The 18,090-nt window shown below is 34.9% G+C and overlaps 1 protein-coding gene across 1 annotated transcript in view; it reads right to left on the bottom strand.

The window, feature by feature from the left end:
* The window catches only part of LOC149535221 (protein transport protein SEC16A homolog), a 46,161-nt gene extending 34,328 nt beyond the window's left edge, over positions 1 to 11,833 (bottom strand). Inside the window, exons 1-3 of the mRNA XM_089804831.1 lie at positions 11,712 to 11,833; positions 8,709 to 11,225; positions 8,222 to 8,533 (exon numbers count right to left, since the gene is read on the bottom strand). Coding sequence (XP_089660957.1) covers positions 8,222 to 8,533; positions 8,709 to 11,222 — 2,826 coding nt within the window. The 5' untranslated portion in view covers positions 11,223 to 11,225; positions 11,712 to 11,833. The remainder of the gene's footprint in view (positions 1 to 8,221; positions 8,534 to 8,708; positions 11,226 to 11,711) is intronic.
* Between the last annotated feature and the right edge of the window lie 6,257 nt (positions 11,834 to 18,090).

Below are 18,090 nucleotides of genomic sequence, written 5' to 3'. Positions count from 1 at the left end.
GCTCCCTTGCGATAGAAAGAGCACATTTTAGGCTGTCCATGAACTTGCTTCAAATGGTCATTTGCTTCATTATATGATTTTCATTGGGTGGGATGTTGGGGAATTTATTGGGCTATACCATTATAGTGCTATATTGGGGAATTGATTGGGCTATAATCTTGAGCTATACCATTATGGTGCAACTGAAAACAGAATTACTAGCTTAGAAATTAACACAAGAAAGAACATACCTGAAGATATAAAAGCGTTAAATTTGGAAACTCACTTCTTTATAATAATGTGACTCAAGGCACAAACTTGGCAGCCTTTTTTTTTTTTAAATGCAGGTAATCAATCAAAGATTTGTTTCCAAAGCCCACCAAACATTCCAAAACTCCAAGTTCTTCCACAAAACCGCCATTTAATTTTACAAGTGCAAAAAGCAAATTCAATTTCTGTTTTTTCAATGAAGCAAGTAATATTTCTCTTAAAGTTCGGGTTTGTTCTTTGTTTCTATTTTCTTATTTTTTAAGGAACTACTCTTTTAGAGCCAACAAAAGACATAAGTAATAGTGGCAACTTGTTTTAAAACCATTTCTACTGCCGAAAACACTGCTCAGAAATCTTACCCCAAAGAATGAGACATATCAATGAAACTTTTAAGGCAATATTGCAATATTTAGTATAATGGTCATCTAAGTAAACTTTCTTTCAAGTCCACCAGTTAGTTTTTAGCAATTGACTGTTCTTTAAGTTGTTTAGTTAGCTTAGTAAGTTTTTATTCCATCTTTAGTTCTAGTTTCTGTTATGTATCTTCTTGTAATTGCTTATTTAAGGAGTTTTCCCCTCATTGTTTAATATTGAATATCAGTCAATTATCAGTTCATGGCATCAGAGCGTAGATTAGTTTTTGGCAATTTTTTCTAATAAAATTCATGGTCTAGTAACTACAAATTTCAAACAAACTTAAAACAAAAAATCACCTCAAAATTTCAAGGAACAATTTTTGTTGATTTGTGGTGAATGATCAAGCAAGTACTGTACATTTCTCATATGGCAGGGGGGTGACTCGCCAAGCATTTTCGAGTTGACTCGTCAAGTATGTTTAGGGTTAACTTGTTAAACCAGCATAAGTCATGTAATATTTGCTTAGGGTTAGGTTTTTGTAAAGAGAATAAATAGCTTCTTACAGTGGTATTGAGTTTAAGGGAGATTGCAGATTGTAACAAGCTGAAGTTAGTGGATAATAATATTGGACTCTCTTTGGTGGGCGTAGCCCAAGATTGGGTGAAACATCTTAAATCTTTGTGTCTTCTATTCCATTTATGTGAGCTTTATTCCTTTGTGTTATTGGTTATATTTGCATGTAACTGTTATTTTTTATGTCTAAATAATCCTTACAATTTTTAGTTCATTTGCCCAATTTTGTTAGTTAACGGGTTTCTGCAGTGCTGCAGTACTTTGTGACAAAGGGTTTTTAAACAGTGGAGGGTTTTGCACATTCTTCGCCAAAGTTTATGGGTTTTCTAATCTAAATGGCTTTTCACAATTTCTTCCAGAAATTCATGGTTTTCTTCCTTGGGTTCAATGTTTTTTCATGATCTTTGAAAATCATTTTACCTTTTTGATAGAAACAAGAGTTTTTGCTCATATTTTCGCAAAATCATGTGTGATTTTGGTGTCACATCTAGGTTTGACACTTTTTCCACAAAATCCTAGTGCTGTTTCACAGCAACTTCTTTTGACAATATTTGGACAAAATCATGGCTTTCCATCCTCAACAAAGAAATTCAGCAATTTTTATAAAATTGTGGTTTTCTTCTATTTGTTTTGGGTCATACCTAGGGTTTCTGGGGTGAACTGTGTGCTGCTCCAAAAAAAAATTGACAAATTTTTAAATACAAAATCATGGGTGTTGCTGTTCTTCTAAAGCAGTGGAGAGTTTTTTGACCTTTTACAAGTTTCAGTTAAATCGTGGATTTTCATAAGTATGAAATGGTAGGCCATACCTAGGGTTTCTAGGGCGAATTGTATGCTGCTGCAAAAGTTCTCAACAATTTTTTTAATTCAAAATCATGGTTGTTGCTGTTCTTCTAAAGCAGTGGAGAGTTTTTTGACCTTTTACAAGTTTTAGTTAAATCGTGGAATTTGGTTATTCAAAATTCTTGCACATTTTTTAAATGGTGGGTTTCAATTTGTTGCTGATGTTTTATCAACAAAAATCAAACATATTTGAGAAGCTGATTTTTCCCTAGTCTTTTGTGTCTCGGGATAGCATGAGGAATGGCTTTGCTACCCAGCATCATGTTAGAAGACAACCAATGCATGCTCACAATATTCAAGTCTCAAGGTCTTTCACTGGCTGAAAAAAGCTCATCACATGCAACTTTTTTGGCATAGGTTTGTATAATTTCAGGGCAAGCTTGGTGTAGTTCGTAGAATGACCATTAAGGGAGTGTATTAATGTAATATTGTAATATTTGGTATAATGGTCATTTAACTAACTTTTTTTTGAGTTAGTCAGTGAATTTTTAGTTACTTTATGTTCTCTAAGTTATATAGTTAGTTAACTTTCTATTATGTCTTCAGTTCTTGACCATTTCCAACTTTTCATTATGGAAAGATTATCTTATAATTGCTTATTTAAGGTGTATTCCTCTCCTTTCCTTACTATTGAATATCTATCACTTATCATTCCAGAAACAACATTTTATAAATTAAGGGTTGCTTCAAACCATGCAAATATGGAGTGTCCGCGGAAATTTCATTATCATTGACATTCTTGTCAATGTACCCAACCCATGTATGTACAACCTTGCAGATGGATCCAACTCCTATTAAAAACAATGTTCCAATAATTCATGTACCCAACCATTCAGCAATATCCAGAAGAAAATTTCCAAATGGGGTATAATTTGGTTGAGCGATGGACTCAACTAAAAATGAGTGTTTGCAAGCATTTCCTAAAATCACAACTTCGCAATGTAGTGACGAAAATTGCATACCCTGCACCTGGTTTTCTTATGCTTCCGTTGTCATTTTAGAGTCCAACTATTGGGTATGCTAAGGTCTTTGTTTATCCTTGTCTGGCATGTAACTCACACCCCAATTATCACAAAGACATGAAATCACCTCTACATCTTAGCTTGACCACCTTAGACTCCCTTGAAAATAAATCCCTCTACCATTAAATGCCATGCATACCATTGTCCACTCCCATTACCTAGCTGGGCTGGTTTTGCAGAGTATGACTACCAAAATTAATGCATAACTTTTTAACCTTTTACATTTCTAAGATTAGCTTGCCAAAAACTTCATAGAAACATATAAATGGGCTCATCTTCCTCCACTTCTAAAGAACATGAATCCAGTTTATGCAATGTTCCCTTATGCAACTGCTCTCTTTCCATCCATTCATTTATGCAAGTGCAATATCAAGGAGCGTGGCAGAAGCCACATCATGGAAGATCTTCAACTATAAAGCCTCATTTGCCTCTTTGATTGATGCCTTCTTGTTGGTTGCTCTCCCCCCTTGCATACAATTTCATTTGCCACCCATTTCCTCTTCAGTCCAAGTGACAACCCTCATTCCCACTCTCCCAAGCTGAGCACGCCCAACAATCTTTTGCCATACATTTGCAATCAAGCTGTTGTCCTTGTCTTTGTGATCACTTTTGTTCATATTTTTGTACATTACCATTGTTGCACACAGCACTTGACTGATGCTTTCTAGTTGCTTGCTCTCTTCCCTTGCATACCATTTCATTTGCCATCCATTTCGTCTCCATTCGAAGTGATAACCCTCACTCCCACTTTCCCAATCTGCACACACCCAACAATTAGAACTTTCCCATACATTCGCTATGAAACCATTGTCCTTGTCTTAGTGATCACTAATCTCTTTGTACATCACCATTGTTACACGCACCACTTGTTTGATGCCTTCTTGTTACTTTCTTTCTCCCCTTGCACTATTTCATTTGTCATTCAAATCCTCTACATTCCAAGTGATGACCCTCATTCCCACTTTCCAAATCTGTACACCCCCAACAATTAGAACCTTTGCCATAGATTTGCTATCAAACCATTGTCCTCCTCTCTGTAATCAGTTTCATTCGTCTCTTTGTACATCTACATTGTTGCACAGACAACCTAAGCCTAATTTCGCCCTCCTAGGATTGCAGTTTGTTTAAACACAATTGTTGCACTGTCACTATGAATTGTAGTTCAAGTACTTGGTCTGTGTATTTTACTCGACTAGCCTGGAAATATTTAGAATTGGGGGAAAACCTGGGAATAGATTGGCAAATTTAGCAAACATTAAAAAATACAATGATTTTAAATATATGTTTTAAGAACACGCATATTACTAAATTTGTGAACCATTTGCTGTTTCCTTCGTTATGGAAATCAAGCCTACCAAAATGGAAAAATCAAGGAATTGATACAGTAGGCATCACTCAAAACAAAATCATCATTAACAAGTTATCTTTGTTTGATTTTTAAAAATATATATTGTATCGCAGATAGCCCATGACAGCACTTTTCAAAATTTTAAGAATGTAACCAGCCAAAAGTCATTTTTTAATTTTAAATTATGCAAATTAGAAAACAAATCTTTTTTCTGCTCCCATTTATCCCTTTTGATCAATCTTCAAATTTAAATTTGTTTAACTTAATTCATTTGTACAGTGCATCACATTTACTTGTGACTATGTTCTTTTTCTTGTGAAAAAAGGTCTTAAGCATTGGTCAAGTAATGTTGGTTGGGTGCAAGATAACTCTTGAATCCTTGATACAATTGAGAAAACAGTTAAAAAAATTAATAATTTATGAAAAACCGATAAGGACTATACCATGCAAATAGTGAAACAATAAGGTACAGAAGTCTATAAAGGATATATTAAAAGTAAAACTAATCAAAACACAACATGCAGCCATACAATTAACCACACCTGAATTTGCAGACACACGGGAAAAATCTGAGCTCAATATTATTACTTACTGTGCCTAGCTGATTTACTTCAATTCCAAATCAGAAGAAGGGAGTGGAAAAAATAAAATCAAAACCCTTGATTTTTTCATCATTCACGAGTACTCAACCAGAAATTTCCAACAAGCACTCTCTGAGTTTTTCAACTGTGGCCTGCATACACACTTTTTCTTACTGGCCTATGTGGAAACTGTTGGAATCACCTGCAAAGGGGCTTACCAAGACAACCTATCCTTCAAAATTCAAAGATTTCATTTTTCAAGGTTTCCTCTTTATAGATGTTTATGCCAAGTATCAGAGTAGGTGATGAGCACTAAAATGCAGTAGAAAACCAACAAAGCTTGCAAAAAAATTGCCAATTGTTCCAACAAGAGGCTGGCTATGCCCCCAATGCAACATTATGCCCTTTAGCCCCTTTGCCAGGTAGCCCAAGAGATTTCAACCTATTCCCAAAAACTATTCACACCATTCACAGTTCACTTCAAGCTTCAAATCCAATTTATAACACATGATTGATTTTCTGTATTGGTATTCATTTTAGTTTTTCAATTTCATAAATTATTTCATTCCATATTATGCACCTAGGATAGAATGCACTTGATTAGGTATACTGTGGTTGCATCATGTGACTTGCACTTTTCAAGTCTGGTGGAGATACCGTGTACACAACAACATCTCCTATTATCCCACATTATTTGTACATTCACATCTCTTTGTGATTAATTATACCCACATAAGCCACTTTATCACTCTTCTTTTCAATTACCTCTTCTCGTTATTGCTTATTTACTTTTCCCCTCTTTTTTCTTTGTATTCCACCTTTCTTAAACCCTAATTCATTCTTCTTGTCACTTCTTTTCTCACCCCAGTATCCATCTTTCCCTGATCCCACTTCAACATCCAGAAGACCTCTTTTTTTGTTCTGGTACTTAGTTAAACCTACCCTATTCAATAGCTTTCCTTTATTTATACTCTATACATGCCAACTTCCTTGATCCTTACTTTAGTCATGACCTCCTTAATACGCAATCTAATGTGCTTATTCATATTCTTATCTTCTTAAACCGAGGGTTGTTCATGTGTTCATATGTTGTCTTCTCTTAACAAGCACCCTTCCTTCTCTCGTTTACCTAAAAAAATATTCATGTGCCATTTCTCTCTTCTGTATTTCTCCTCCTCCACTTACACCTAATTTATTTGAATTTGTCATTAATGATAACAATTCCCCATTTTCCCAACTTTACACCCCACTACTCCTATGTGCACATGTACGCTTATAGACCATAACATTGATTCTCCTAACATACTTGATGCTCCCTCACCTAATGCCTTGTGTGCCTCTTTTATTATCTAACTTTTGATATCTATGGCACATCCTCCCCTAATGATGATGTTATTTATGCTGCATGCACCTTATGATGACAATTCCACCATTGTACATCATATTCCTATTACTCCCTACCATAATTGTGTCTTTGAAACTTCTCCTCCACCTCCACACTCCTCAACACACCACAAATGATGTTAACTTTGAGGACTCAACAACATATACTCACTTTATTGGACACCTTTCAAATATTAAATAGTATGAACTATATAATGCTTCTCACTATTCCCTTTTGCACAGGTCTTCCACTATTGGACATGCATACACTTCATCCTACCTACACATGATCTCCTTTCCAATCCACCTTCTCCTTCCAGCCTTCACTATGTCCTACATTTGCCTCCTAACACCTTATACAAGCTACGCTAATTGTACTGTTGTGAAATCCTCCTTGTGAGTCATCACCTGCCCATTATCAATCTTGTCCTCCCTCCATCATCCTGCCTACTCCTCAGCTGAAATTATACTATTCCCTTTTGCGCAAGTCTTCCACTATTGGACATGCATACACTTCATCCTACCTACACATGATCTCTGTTCCAATCCACCTTCTCCTTCCACCCTTCACTATGTCCTACATTTGCCTCCTCAACACCTTATACAAACTACAGAGTATACTCTTGTGACCTCCTCCTTGCGAGCCATCACCTGCCCATTATCAATCTTCTCCTCCCTCTATCATCCTGCCTACACCACCACCTGAGCTGAAAATTATACTACTTTTTTATAAGGATTCATAGGGTATATATATATATATATATATATATATATTCCAATCCACCTTCTCCTTCCACCCTTCACTATGTCCTACATTTGCCTCCTCAACACCTTATACAAACTACACTGAGTATACTCTTGTTACCTCCTCCTTGTGAGCCATCAACTGCCCATTATCAATCTTCTCCTCCCTCTATCATCCTACCTACACCACCTCCTGAGCTGAAAATTATACTAACTTTTTTATGAGGATTCATAGGGTATATATATATATATATATATATATATATTAGCTTAGTATTATTTTTATTGGTTCTAATCCTATGTAAAAGTCAAAAATTAAAAGTAAAAAGAAATATGTTAGTTCCTAGTTGTTAGGAGGTCAGCATGAATTGGACCATTTTTACAATGTTTGTTATTTGGTTATTGTTTTTTGTCTCACATTGAGGTATGGAATAATTTGCCCACATAGATTTCCATCTCACCTAGAGATTTGGCAAATATTTCTAGATGTTTAACTTTAGGCATATCTATGCCTATATATTTGTATCTTTCACCTCACAAAGACAAATGAGAATTATGAAATTTTGCAGCTTTGTTTGCAGAAAATATTGTCTTGAATTTATTCTCTGAATACAGAGATTATTGTCTTGTTGGAATTGAGTCTCTGTTTTGCTGCTCATTCTTTTTCTTATTCCATATCAATTTTGTCGAACTTACCACCTTCTCTTATGATGATTATTCCTTTGCCTTTGGACCATCAAGGTAGTCCATGGTAATCTATTTCTATGTCCCCTATTCCATCAATTGCCTAATGAACAGCATGATACCTTTCTTCACGTTATTGTTATTGCTCCTACCATTCTAAATACTTCCTCACACAAAGGTTCCAATATCGCACTAAATTCTTCACCTATTGACCATGTATTTCAATCTCACAGATTCAAAGTTTATGAAACCAAAACATTGAATCATGACATCATATTAAGGATTAGTCAAAGAAATTCTTGTCAAACTCAGCAATTTATAGAAATATAGCCTGTACACCATAATTCAGTAGTGTTATATTATCATCTTCATAACATGACATCCATAATTTAATACTAAAAATACATTTTCTAAAAACAGAAGAAATTTAGTATCACCTGTGAGGCCCCACCACTACCAAAAGCAGAACGCAGTTTCCCATAGTGCTGACAGAAAATCTTTAATGAACAAAGAAGCATGCGCATAATCTCTGGATTTCCAAAGTCTGAAGATTCACAATTTGCAATCCTCTCATCAATCCATTTAAATATCTCTTTGCTTGCCACACTTCCACCAACAAGAGGGCTTGAAAAAGCTTGTCTGCAGAGAATGTCAAAGTAATTATTTTCAATGTATCCACTTCCATTGCCGTTGTTTTCCTTGATCAGCTGTGTCATGCTATGTACTGTCATAACACCACCACTGTTATCCTGCTTATGAAAAGCTCAAGAATGAGTTTGTTGAAGCATTTCATAAATTAGATTAAAAATTCAAAGCAAAGTTATCCTGCTGAGCAAAAGCTCAAGAATGAGTTCTTTGAATCACTCATAATTATAAATACAAATCATAACAGATTTAAAATTCTAAGCGAAGTTCACACCTTACCTGAGAATCATAGCTGGATGGCAAGCTGAAATGGTTTTTTGGATTGAATACCACAATTTTCCCACCAAAGCCAAATGTCACCAGTGCATGGACAGGACGACCTTCAGATGACCTTGCTTCCATGGAAGAGTTGATCAGAGGTGCATGATGTGAATGCTGACCAAAGTGATACATCTTATGAGAATAATCTACTGTCTGTGTATTCCCAAAATAATCATGGCTGGCTTGTGAATTCTGATCCGCCTGTTGATTACTATAGACATAAACATTTGGATCTGGAGTTGGATTCTGGAAACTGGTATCTCTAGGATGGCTAGTGAATCCTTGATTAGATTGATTATATGCAAAAGTATTTGGAATATCAAAATCGGATGCCTGACCCAACTGGCCCTGGGTTCTTGCACCCAGATTGTACACATTAGAATTTGGGACATGAAAGTGGGTTGCTTGATCCACTTGGCTGTGTATTCTCGCTGCAGGATTAAACAGAGTAGGAGTTGAAGCATTGATAGGGGTTGCCTGATCGAATTGTCCCTGTGCATCTAGAGCTGGATTGTAAATGGTAGAACTTGGAACATAAAAACTTGCTGTCTGATCTGAGTCACCCTGTTTGCTTGGAGCCATGGCGTACCCAGTACTCCTACTTCCAATAAGCGGATCATTTGACTTCTCTCCAGTCACATTATTCGATGAAATTCTAACATCACCAGCCTGGTTGCCATCATAAATATTCTCCTGAGGAATAGAACTTTCCCATTGCCCATTACTAATAGAATAATCATTTGAAGATGTTGACCATGGTGTTGCAGTGCTTGGCACTTCGAATCCTTTAAATTGATTGTCATGTCTAGTTAAACTGGGATTATTATAAGCAAAAACGCTACTATTATCTCCATTTAACATCTCAGTTTTCTCATGCGACATTTGTTGGCTACCATAAGTAGATACCTCCGTGGATCCAGCTGAATAAGACGTTTGACCATTGTCTATTTGACTATGGTCTGTATGGGATGTTAGACCCTGGTTCATTTGATTGAAATCTGTGACCTGACGCCACTCTTGTGCAACAAAGTCATAATACCATCCCGGATACTGAGGATCATAATAAACATTCTCCTGATTTTGAGAGGTATTCTGCAACTCCTGTTGCCAATTAGGGGCAGTCTGGTCTGCATATCCATGTCCAGATGCAGTTATGGTATCTGTATTTATTGATTCAACTTGATCAGCCAATCCCACAGAACTCTGAGCATGATAAATTTGACTATCCTGGACTTGCCAGCTGGCATAACTAACACTGCTCTGGGTAGACTGCAAATTGTACTGTATTTCATTTTTCTTGAGACCATCCCCAATAGATGAACCTGCGGCTGTTGTTTCATACCCCTCCACTTGATGCCATTCTCCTGTTGCTTGATCATACCTCCACCCTGGATACTCATTTTGCAATTCATTATTAAAATAATCATCCTGACTATCCGCTGCAATGTGAGACTGATCTGGAGAAACTGAACTGTTAAAATGCCCTTCAAACTTGCCATTGTTGTACTGGTGAAATGACTCGGTTTCAGACAAGCTGTTTGCTAGTAGCTGAGGGGCAGCAGCATCCAAAGCATTAAGCGTTCCATTCTCTACAACTTGGGATGTCTGATAAGGTATGTTTGCATCAGAAATCGGTTGTCCTGCTGAATCTAAGTTTACGGTAGAGAAAAAATCAACCCCTGATTCCCCTGCTTGCTGCACCAAATCGTTGGGAAAATCTGCATAAAAATCTGAATATGACCCGAAGCCACCTACATCAGAATCCACATCTGTTGCGTTAAAATTACTCCATTGAACTTCTCTAACATTTGTACAGATACTCTTGCTTCCTGTCCGCTCTGCCTTTGAATCTAATGACTTTGTGCCCTTCTCAATTCCATCATCAGTGACATTAAACGAAGGGTCCGCTTCTTCATTATTTCTAGGTTTCCCAAATGCATTATCTGCAGATTTCATGCCCTCCTGGGATCCACTGTGAGTATCATTAATCAAAAAGTTCACCTCTTCATTAGCTCCAATTTTAGCAAATGCATTTTCGGCAGACTCCATTACCACTTCTTCTTCCTTAAACGCGTCGTCCAAGGATAACTGCTTCTGCTCAGATGAGAAGCCTTCTGAAGGGGCTTCTTCCTTATTGTAACCCTCGACATCAGAACCCTTATTTTCATTACATATTTTTGTTGACCCAATTGCGATTGGTGGGATCTTCTCTAATCCTGAAACTTCTACTGCTGAAATGAAAGACACCGCCTTTTTTGTATCTTCTGTTGCATCCAATATCAATTTCGATATTGCGTCACTTGTGTTATCAATAAAAGCTGCATCAGGCTCGACTTCTGAAGTATTGGTCGAAGTACTATTTCTTAACGTTCCGGTATTAGAAGCTTGATAATCATCGTCGTCATCCACAAGCTTATCGAAAAAATCCGCATCGGACTGATCATCCATTAGAAACGTAGACGACGACGCCATGAGCTACAACACAACAAAATGCAAATCAGATCAACTAAACCTTCAATCCAGCCAGAATTCGCCTCGCACTTGATTAGTCTTGTCGAATTCAGACAGAACAATGCCAGTGAATCCAATACCGCTCTGCATTTGCAAAACTACACCATAATACTGCTGCTTCTACAATTTGCCCCTGAAATTAGCCATGCAGCTGCCAGTTGCATCAATTTTCCCCGAAACTTGAGCCAGCTTTTTAAATTAATGTTCAGTTTTCACCACTTTCAATCACGCCTGCTAAATTTCAGCTCAGAAATCGAAAACATTCCCAAAAACTCTCAGATCAAGGCCCAAAACCCCAGATCTAGCAAACTGTATAATCTTCCCCTCACAGCCAAAAATACAGAAACGTGCAAAAATCCAATAACCTAAATACCGAATAAAAATTCCTTACTGCAAGTATTTCAAATTCTAGTCATTTTAAAGAGCTACTATCGAGCGTTCTATGCGTACCTATACAAAATTGGCCGGATTGATTCCCTAGAGCCGCGGATCTCACGAGATTCGAAACGAGCACCAGGATTTTACCAACCAAATCTGTGAACTTGCAAATTGAGCCAGTTCGAAGACTTGGAGGGCAAATTATTATTTTGACGAAGATTATATATTCCTTACAGAACCCGGGATCAGAACAACTCTAGTGATCGCCATGCGGAAGGATCGAGGGAGCCATGACAAATGCATCTGCGACCAAAATATCAAAAACACTTGAAAGCTAACCCCGACCTCATCGCACATACAAACAAACCCTCCATGATGGCGGCAACCGGCTTATTTTCCCGGTGAACGGGATTTTTTCACGGGAATGACTATCTGTTCGTCAAATATTAAGAACGAAATTTAGACAATTTTATAAAATAGACATGCAAGGGCAAATCAAGGTTAGGTGTCTAGGGTTTTGTCTTGGTTAACAAGACGTAAGTCAGAGATTTCTTCACGTGTTCGATGCAGTATTACAATTATATTGTTTTTGTTTTCGATCTCATGTCAATGGTCACCGTCTGAAATTTGGCGCCGTCTTTTACTTCCAACGAAAGTTAATTTCCTTTATGATTAAATGCATGCGTTGTAAGGCCATAAATATTGATTCACGACACTTTTACCTTCGTGCTTGAGTGGGTGGGAAGTTAGATTATGTGCACTTGGTCTCCACGTAGCTAAAACCATTCAATCTGCACGATGAAAGCATTTTAATTGATAGATATTTATTCTTTTCCAAAAACAATACGAGGACCTTCGAATTAATTTTTTCCACAATTGAGATGCCCTTGTTCGCCTAGGAGACAACAAAAGAGGTTTTGATGGATGAAACAATTGAGATGCCCTTGTCTACCTAGGAGACAAGAATAGGGGTTTGGATGGATGAAAGGTTTGGACAGATAGAAAATTCAATTGTTGTTGATGATGTTCTTGATTTCGTGAATGTCCTTATTCATATCCGTATACAAAATGATTTGAGTAAATATTGAGAATTATATGTAGATGTCTCACTTATAATTATGTAGGGGGTTCTATTGAGAATTAGTTTGTTATGTTTTAAGCAAATAATACTAAAGAGTCAAATAAATGAATGAAGGAAAGTGAGGAAGAAGTTTAGAAACTAGGGGAAGATATCCAGTAGTAAATCATGGTCCAATAACTATTCACTTTTTGCTATAGTGACACCCCAATGATAAATAAATAACTATGCATAGCAATACATACATAAAATTAATCCAAAAAAAAAAAAATTAGACCCCCAATACATGTGCAATTTTGCATAAGGGAAGATACCCAATAGTGGTTATAGCTAACTTTTGTGTGTTTAATTTAGGTACCAAACAGTGTTGAAATTATCTGATTTCTTGTTGTTGCTCTCGTATGCGACTTAATTGCTTAAAGTTAAGGCTTCATCTTCTCACTAATAACGATTTACTCCATAGAAGTCAATACTTACTACTAGGTATAAATTGAACCACTATTGGGGTTCCTATTGTCTGGTATAGAGTGACACATTTTTGTGGCCACTTTTTGACCTATATTCATGTAATGGCTTTTATAGAGTCTATAGTTATTGGTGAGAAGTTGAAACTTTTGCTTTAAGTAGTCAAGTCGAATACAAGAATGACCAAAAAGAAATTGAATAATTTTGATATTATTATTTTTCCTAAATTGAACATATGAAGTTAGCTATAGTCACTACTAGGTATCTTCCCTCGCTATCAAACCGTTGCTTTCTTTGTAGCTAATATAAATATGTCGTACTTAGTGAAGAATAGTATCAATGATTTTTTGACATATCTTCATTTACTATGTATTTAATATTTTAATATTTTAATATGTTTGTTAATTTACAATACTAAGTTTTCAAAATCATTATTTTTTGGGAGATTAAAATGTGTAATAATAATGATTTTAAATTATTCAAAATAGAGTTTTAGTTTTCTTAAGTTGTGTTTTGTTATTTGTTTTAAAAAAATAAAAATGTTATTATAATAATAATTTAAAATCTTTTGTATTAACCATAAAAGGAATGTCTTGATATATCTTTATGTTGTTATGAGGATTAAATACGATATATATGCTAGTAGCAATGTAGTGTAAGGAAATTTAAGGATGAGTTAATATGTACAAATAAAATTGACTCCCATTAAATTTGACAACACCTTTGTGTGTAAAGATGTTATGTTTTTTTATCTTTGATTTCTACAACATTTTATGGTTATTTTTACAAGATGGTGACAAACCAAACCATGTGTGGGTTTCTTGCATGATGGGAATGGTGGCACTTTGAATTCAATTGTGAAACATTAACTTAGACGATAATTCCATCACTTGCACATTGTAGTACAAAGTATCCACCAATAACACACTTCCATTCTCAAGAAGTTGAAATTAATGCTTTTGAAAACTATTGTGATGTTATGGTTTTTTTTTACTATATCTTGGTAAATAATTAGAAATGATGGTTACATAATTTTCATTGACAACAAAATATCATCAAATGTGAAAGTTAGAAAAACAACACATACAAGGCGAAGAAATATATAAATGGTCCCCTTTAAATATCTATTTACCAAACAAAATTTATACGATAGTAGTTAACAAAAATGAATACATTTTGATTGTGGGTGAAAAAATATCAGTATGCATTATTGGATGAAGGATAATCCACACCATGGATGTCTATGTTGACCATGCAAGCATATTTGGCATGAAGAATTAAAGAAGTATGATGTGTTGTCATTGATAGCCAAAAGTACGTAATTGGAAAAATGTGTCAATCAGTCAAAGGAAGAAGATGATGAAGGAAATCGATTGTAACCAATCACAAAGTTTCATCGGCATACACTCTAGCATATTCGCGTTGCCACAAGTAGTTTGGAGTAAGTATTAAATTGATATGAGTCATCAACACGATGAGTTGCCAATGATGTAATAGAAGGTAAAAGTGAAATGGCAAAAGCAAGCAAGGACAAAATGTCACGATCGATTTTCGGAAGGACTGACGAAGCTAACAATCTAAACCCTAAGCATAGGGATCATGGGTCTCCTCTAAATGTAGCAGGCATGGAATTCAAATTTTGAATTCGAGATTGAGAAGGATAATTTGGTCATGGGTAATTGTGCTCTAACAGTAAAGAAAAGGTATATACAACTAAATCAAAAATAGTTGTAAGGAGAGGTTGTTGCTACTACAAAAAAGAAGAAAAGAACTCAGAAAGGATCAAAACAGTAAAGGTAATTGTTGCAAAGAATGAAAGAAAGAACAACAACAGGCTAATGTGGACAACCAAGACAAAGGAGAGAACAAAGCACTCACCAAGCAAGCAGGAAGATCAAAGTATCTTCAAGGAGATAGAGCAAAGATCTACACGACAAACTAGTGCCACATTCAAGGTCAAAATTGTTGGAAATATAAGAGGATTAACTAAGAAGGGAGGGGTGAATTAGTTACCACTAAAATAAATCTTAGATCCCTTATATGTCAACACAGAGAACTTCACTGAAAATATTGATGCTCGACAAACACACAAGCACTTAGTTTACACTAGTAAATGTTGTAACTCGAAAAATAAAAATCTTAAGATATTGATGTAGGAGCATCTAGGGTTGCACTTCTATCCTGCATATTTTCAGTTTTTATTTTGTTGTTGAAACTGGGTTCTGCTAAAACTGGATTTTCTGGTTTTTGGGTGCCTATTGCAGATCATGTAACTAATTTTCCAAAATGAATGAAGGGTTGCACACTTTAGGGATTCAAGAGGGCCTAAATTAATATCTATCTTCTAAAGAGCAAGTCCTAACTCCTTATAGTTTTGGAGATATGGCAATTCTCCCAAAACATCAATTTCTGGCAATTCTGTGCAATAGTTTCTTGTGCCTGACTTTTAGAATGGATACACACTTTTCCTTAATGAATTAGATCTTGTGCACTTAAGGGGTTGTAGAGGGCCTATATATCTACCCATGGTTTGAAGCACGAGTTCTAACTCAATTGAAGTGAGGAGATATGGCTATTTTTCTCGGACATTAATTTCAAGATAGTTAATTGCTGATGTAGGCCAATGTGTATTTAATTTTGGTTTATTTCATTTAATATTTACTCAGAGCTTACTTGTGGCTTCTCCATGTTCTAGAATAATCTATAAGTTGTTTTGGCTAGTATAAATAGAGTGTTTAGGCTAGAAGCTAGGTAGAATTAGCAAATTGGAGAAAGGACTGCAGAGCAGAACTAGAAATTACGAATTTGCCATTAGATCTTTGAATGTGAATGTATTTGTATTTGGTTGTAACCCAAAAGTCCTTATAGTTGGGCATGTATGAAGATATTTTGATGAATCAATGAAATTATTTCACTCTTCTTCCTCCTTTGGTTGTTGTTCTTGTAGTGCCTGCCCCTAGTTCGCATTTCTGTTATTTTTGTCGAACTCTTTTAGGCTAATTTTATATTTGATGATTAGTATTATTATTTTAGAGATTATCAGATGTTGTTTTACACTCAGTTTATTATATGATGAGATTACTTGGTACTCTATATTTCATGCATGTATGATGATTATTCAATGTTTTCAGTTATCGATGATGATTAGTAAGATGGTTTATTATCACATGTGCCTTCTTATGGATACTTACCCCATACTGCATGTGTATGGTGTGCGTGTTTGTTTTATTTATGTATGGTGTTTCTGATGTGGTTAAGGAAGGGAGTCGTAGTCACCTGCTAGTTGGGATCTACACGATGCACCACTTCCTGCCATTGTCTGTTTAGATTAGAATATTGTGTTTGTACATGCATGGATTTTATGTAGGTTGCAGGTACCGGGTATCGACTTCCCTGAATTACCAGGATGAGCGTACCCTATTGCATTGTCTCAATGGTAAGAGAGGGGAGATAAACTCTTAAGTCCAATTCCTAAACCCTTTAGCCAATTGTCCTAATTGATAATTAGGACAAGTATCTAAGTTAAGTACCCTCTAAATGCATCAAATGATGTAATTTCGGGATTATAACCTTTTTGTTTTGATTTAGTATGTGTTTTTCTATGAAGGGTTTTCGTATGTTGTTATATGAGTCCTTGATGTGTTTTCTATTAATTAAGTCTAATTAAAAAGATTAATTAATGATTTAATTTAATAGAGAATTAATATGATATCTTTAATATTTAATTAATTGAGAAAGTAATTAAATAAAAGAATTAAATTTGGAAATTAAAGTTCAAAGATAAATTTAGAACAGGATAATATTTATTTAATTTAATAATAATATATTTGGAGTTCATTTTTAAATAAATACTAAATATTATTGTTATTTAAATTAATTAAATATGTTATCAATTAAGTTCTAAAATAAATTTAAAAGTTGAAAGATATAAAATTATTAGGAATTCTAGATCGCATGATTTAAGCATGAGTTTAAATATGAGAAATAAATTAAAAGATTAAATAATAGAAAATAATAATGTTATTTTAATTTCATAAAGTGCACATGAGATTAAAGTAATAAATTAATTTAAAATAGAAGTCAAGTGGAATATTAAGTAAAGTTATTTAATAATTCAACTTAATGTGCATGAAAAGATGAATGCAAAATAAAATAAAAGATAATAAAGATTAATCGGGAGTTAACTCAGTTGTGCAAAGAGTCTTCTCGGGTGAACGCACAATTAGTGCCCCGATTTGAGGAGAAAATTGCTTATCACAACTTTGGGAGTTCATTCTTGGGGGACACGAATCGGGACACGTATTTGGGACGGGAATTTTTGGGAGACTACTTTTGGAAGCAAATTTCAGAAGGCTGATACCAAGAAAGTTTTCCAGAAAAAGGTTACTGAGAGGAGCGAATTCTCTTACAATTCCTGGAGATTGCATAATAGCATCAGGATCAGGTAGGGTCTTGTGTTTTTTTGATTATCGATTAAATACGCAATTATCCTTTCCTGTCTTCTTCGTGTCTGGGGTTTGTAAATCTGAATTCTCTGTGATGAATGTTTAAACATTACGATATTAGAATTTATCAGATGCTTGTTTATGAACTTCTGTATACATGAGATTTAAATGGGAAGGGTTGAATCTAATACCGAAATTCTCAATTAGAAGTTCGAATGGTTGACTATATTTTCTATATCAATTTAAAGAAGGAAACAATTTTTCAATGCATATATTTATATATATATTAAAAGAAATTATATATATATATATATATATATATATATATATATCCTTAATTAATTGGTTCATTAATAAAATCTTTTATAAACAAATTGTATTCTTTTAATAAAAATAAATAAAAATAAAAAAAATAAAAAAATACATATATACATATATGTATATTTTTAATTGACAATTTTAA

The sequence above is a fragment of the Cupressus sempervirens genome, chromosome 10, assembly GCF_028749045.1.
Source record: "Cupressus sempervirens isolate cs-2001-9-10 chromosome 10, ASM2874904v1, whole genome shotgun sequence".
NCBI lineage: Eukaryota > Viridiplantae > Streptophyta > Pinopsida > Cupressales > Cupressaceae > Cupressus > Cupressus sempervirens.
Note: the sequence above shows the minus strand (reverse complement) of the source record. Positions and strands in the feature narration are given on the sequence as shown.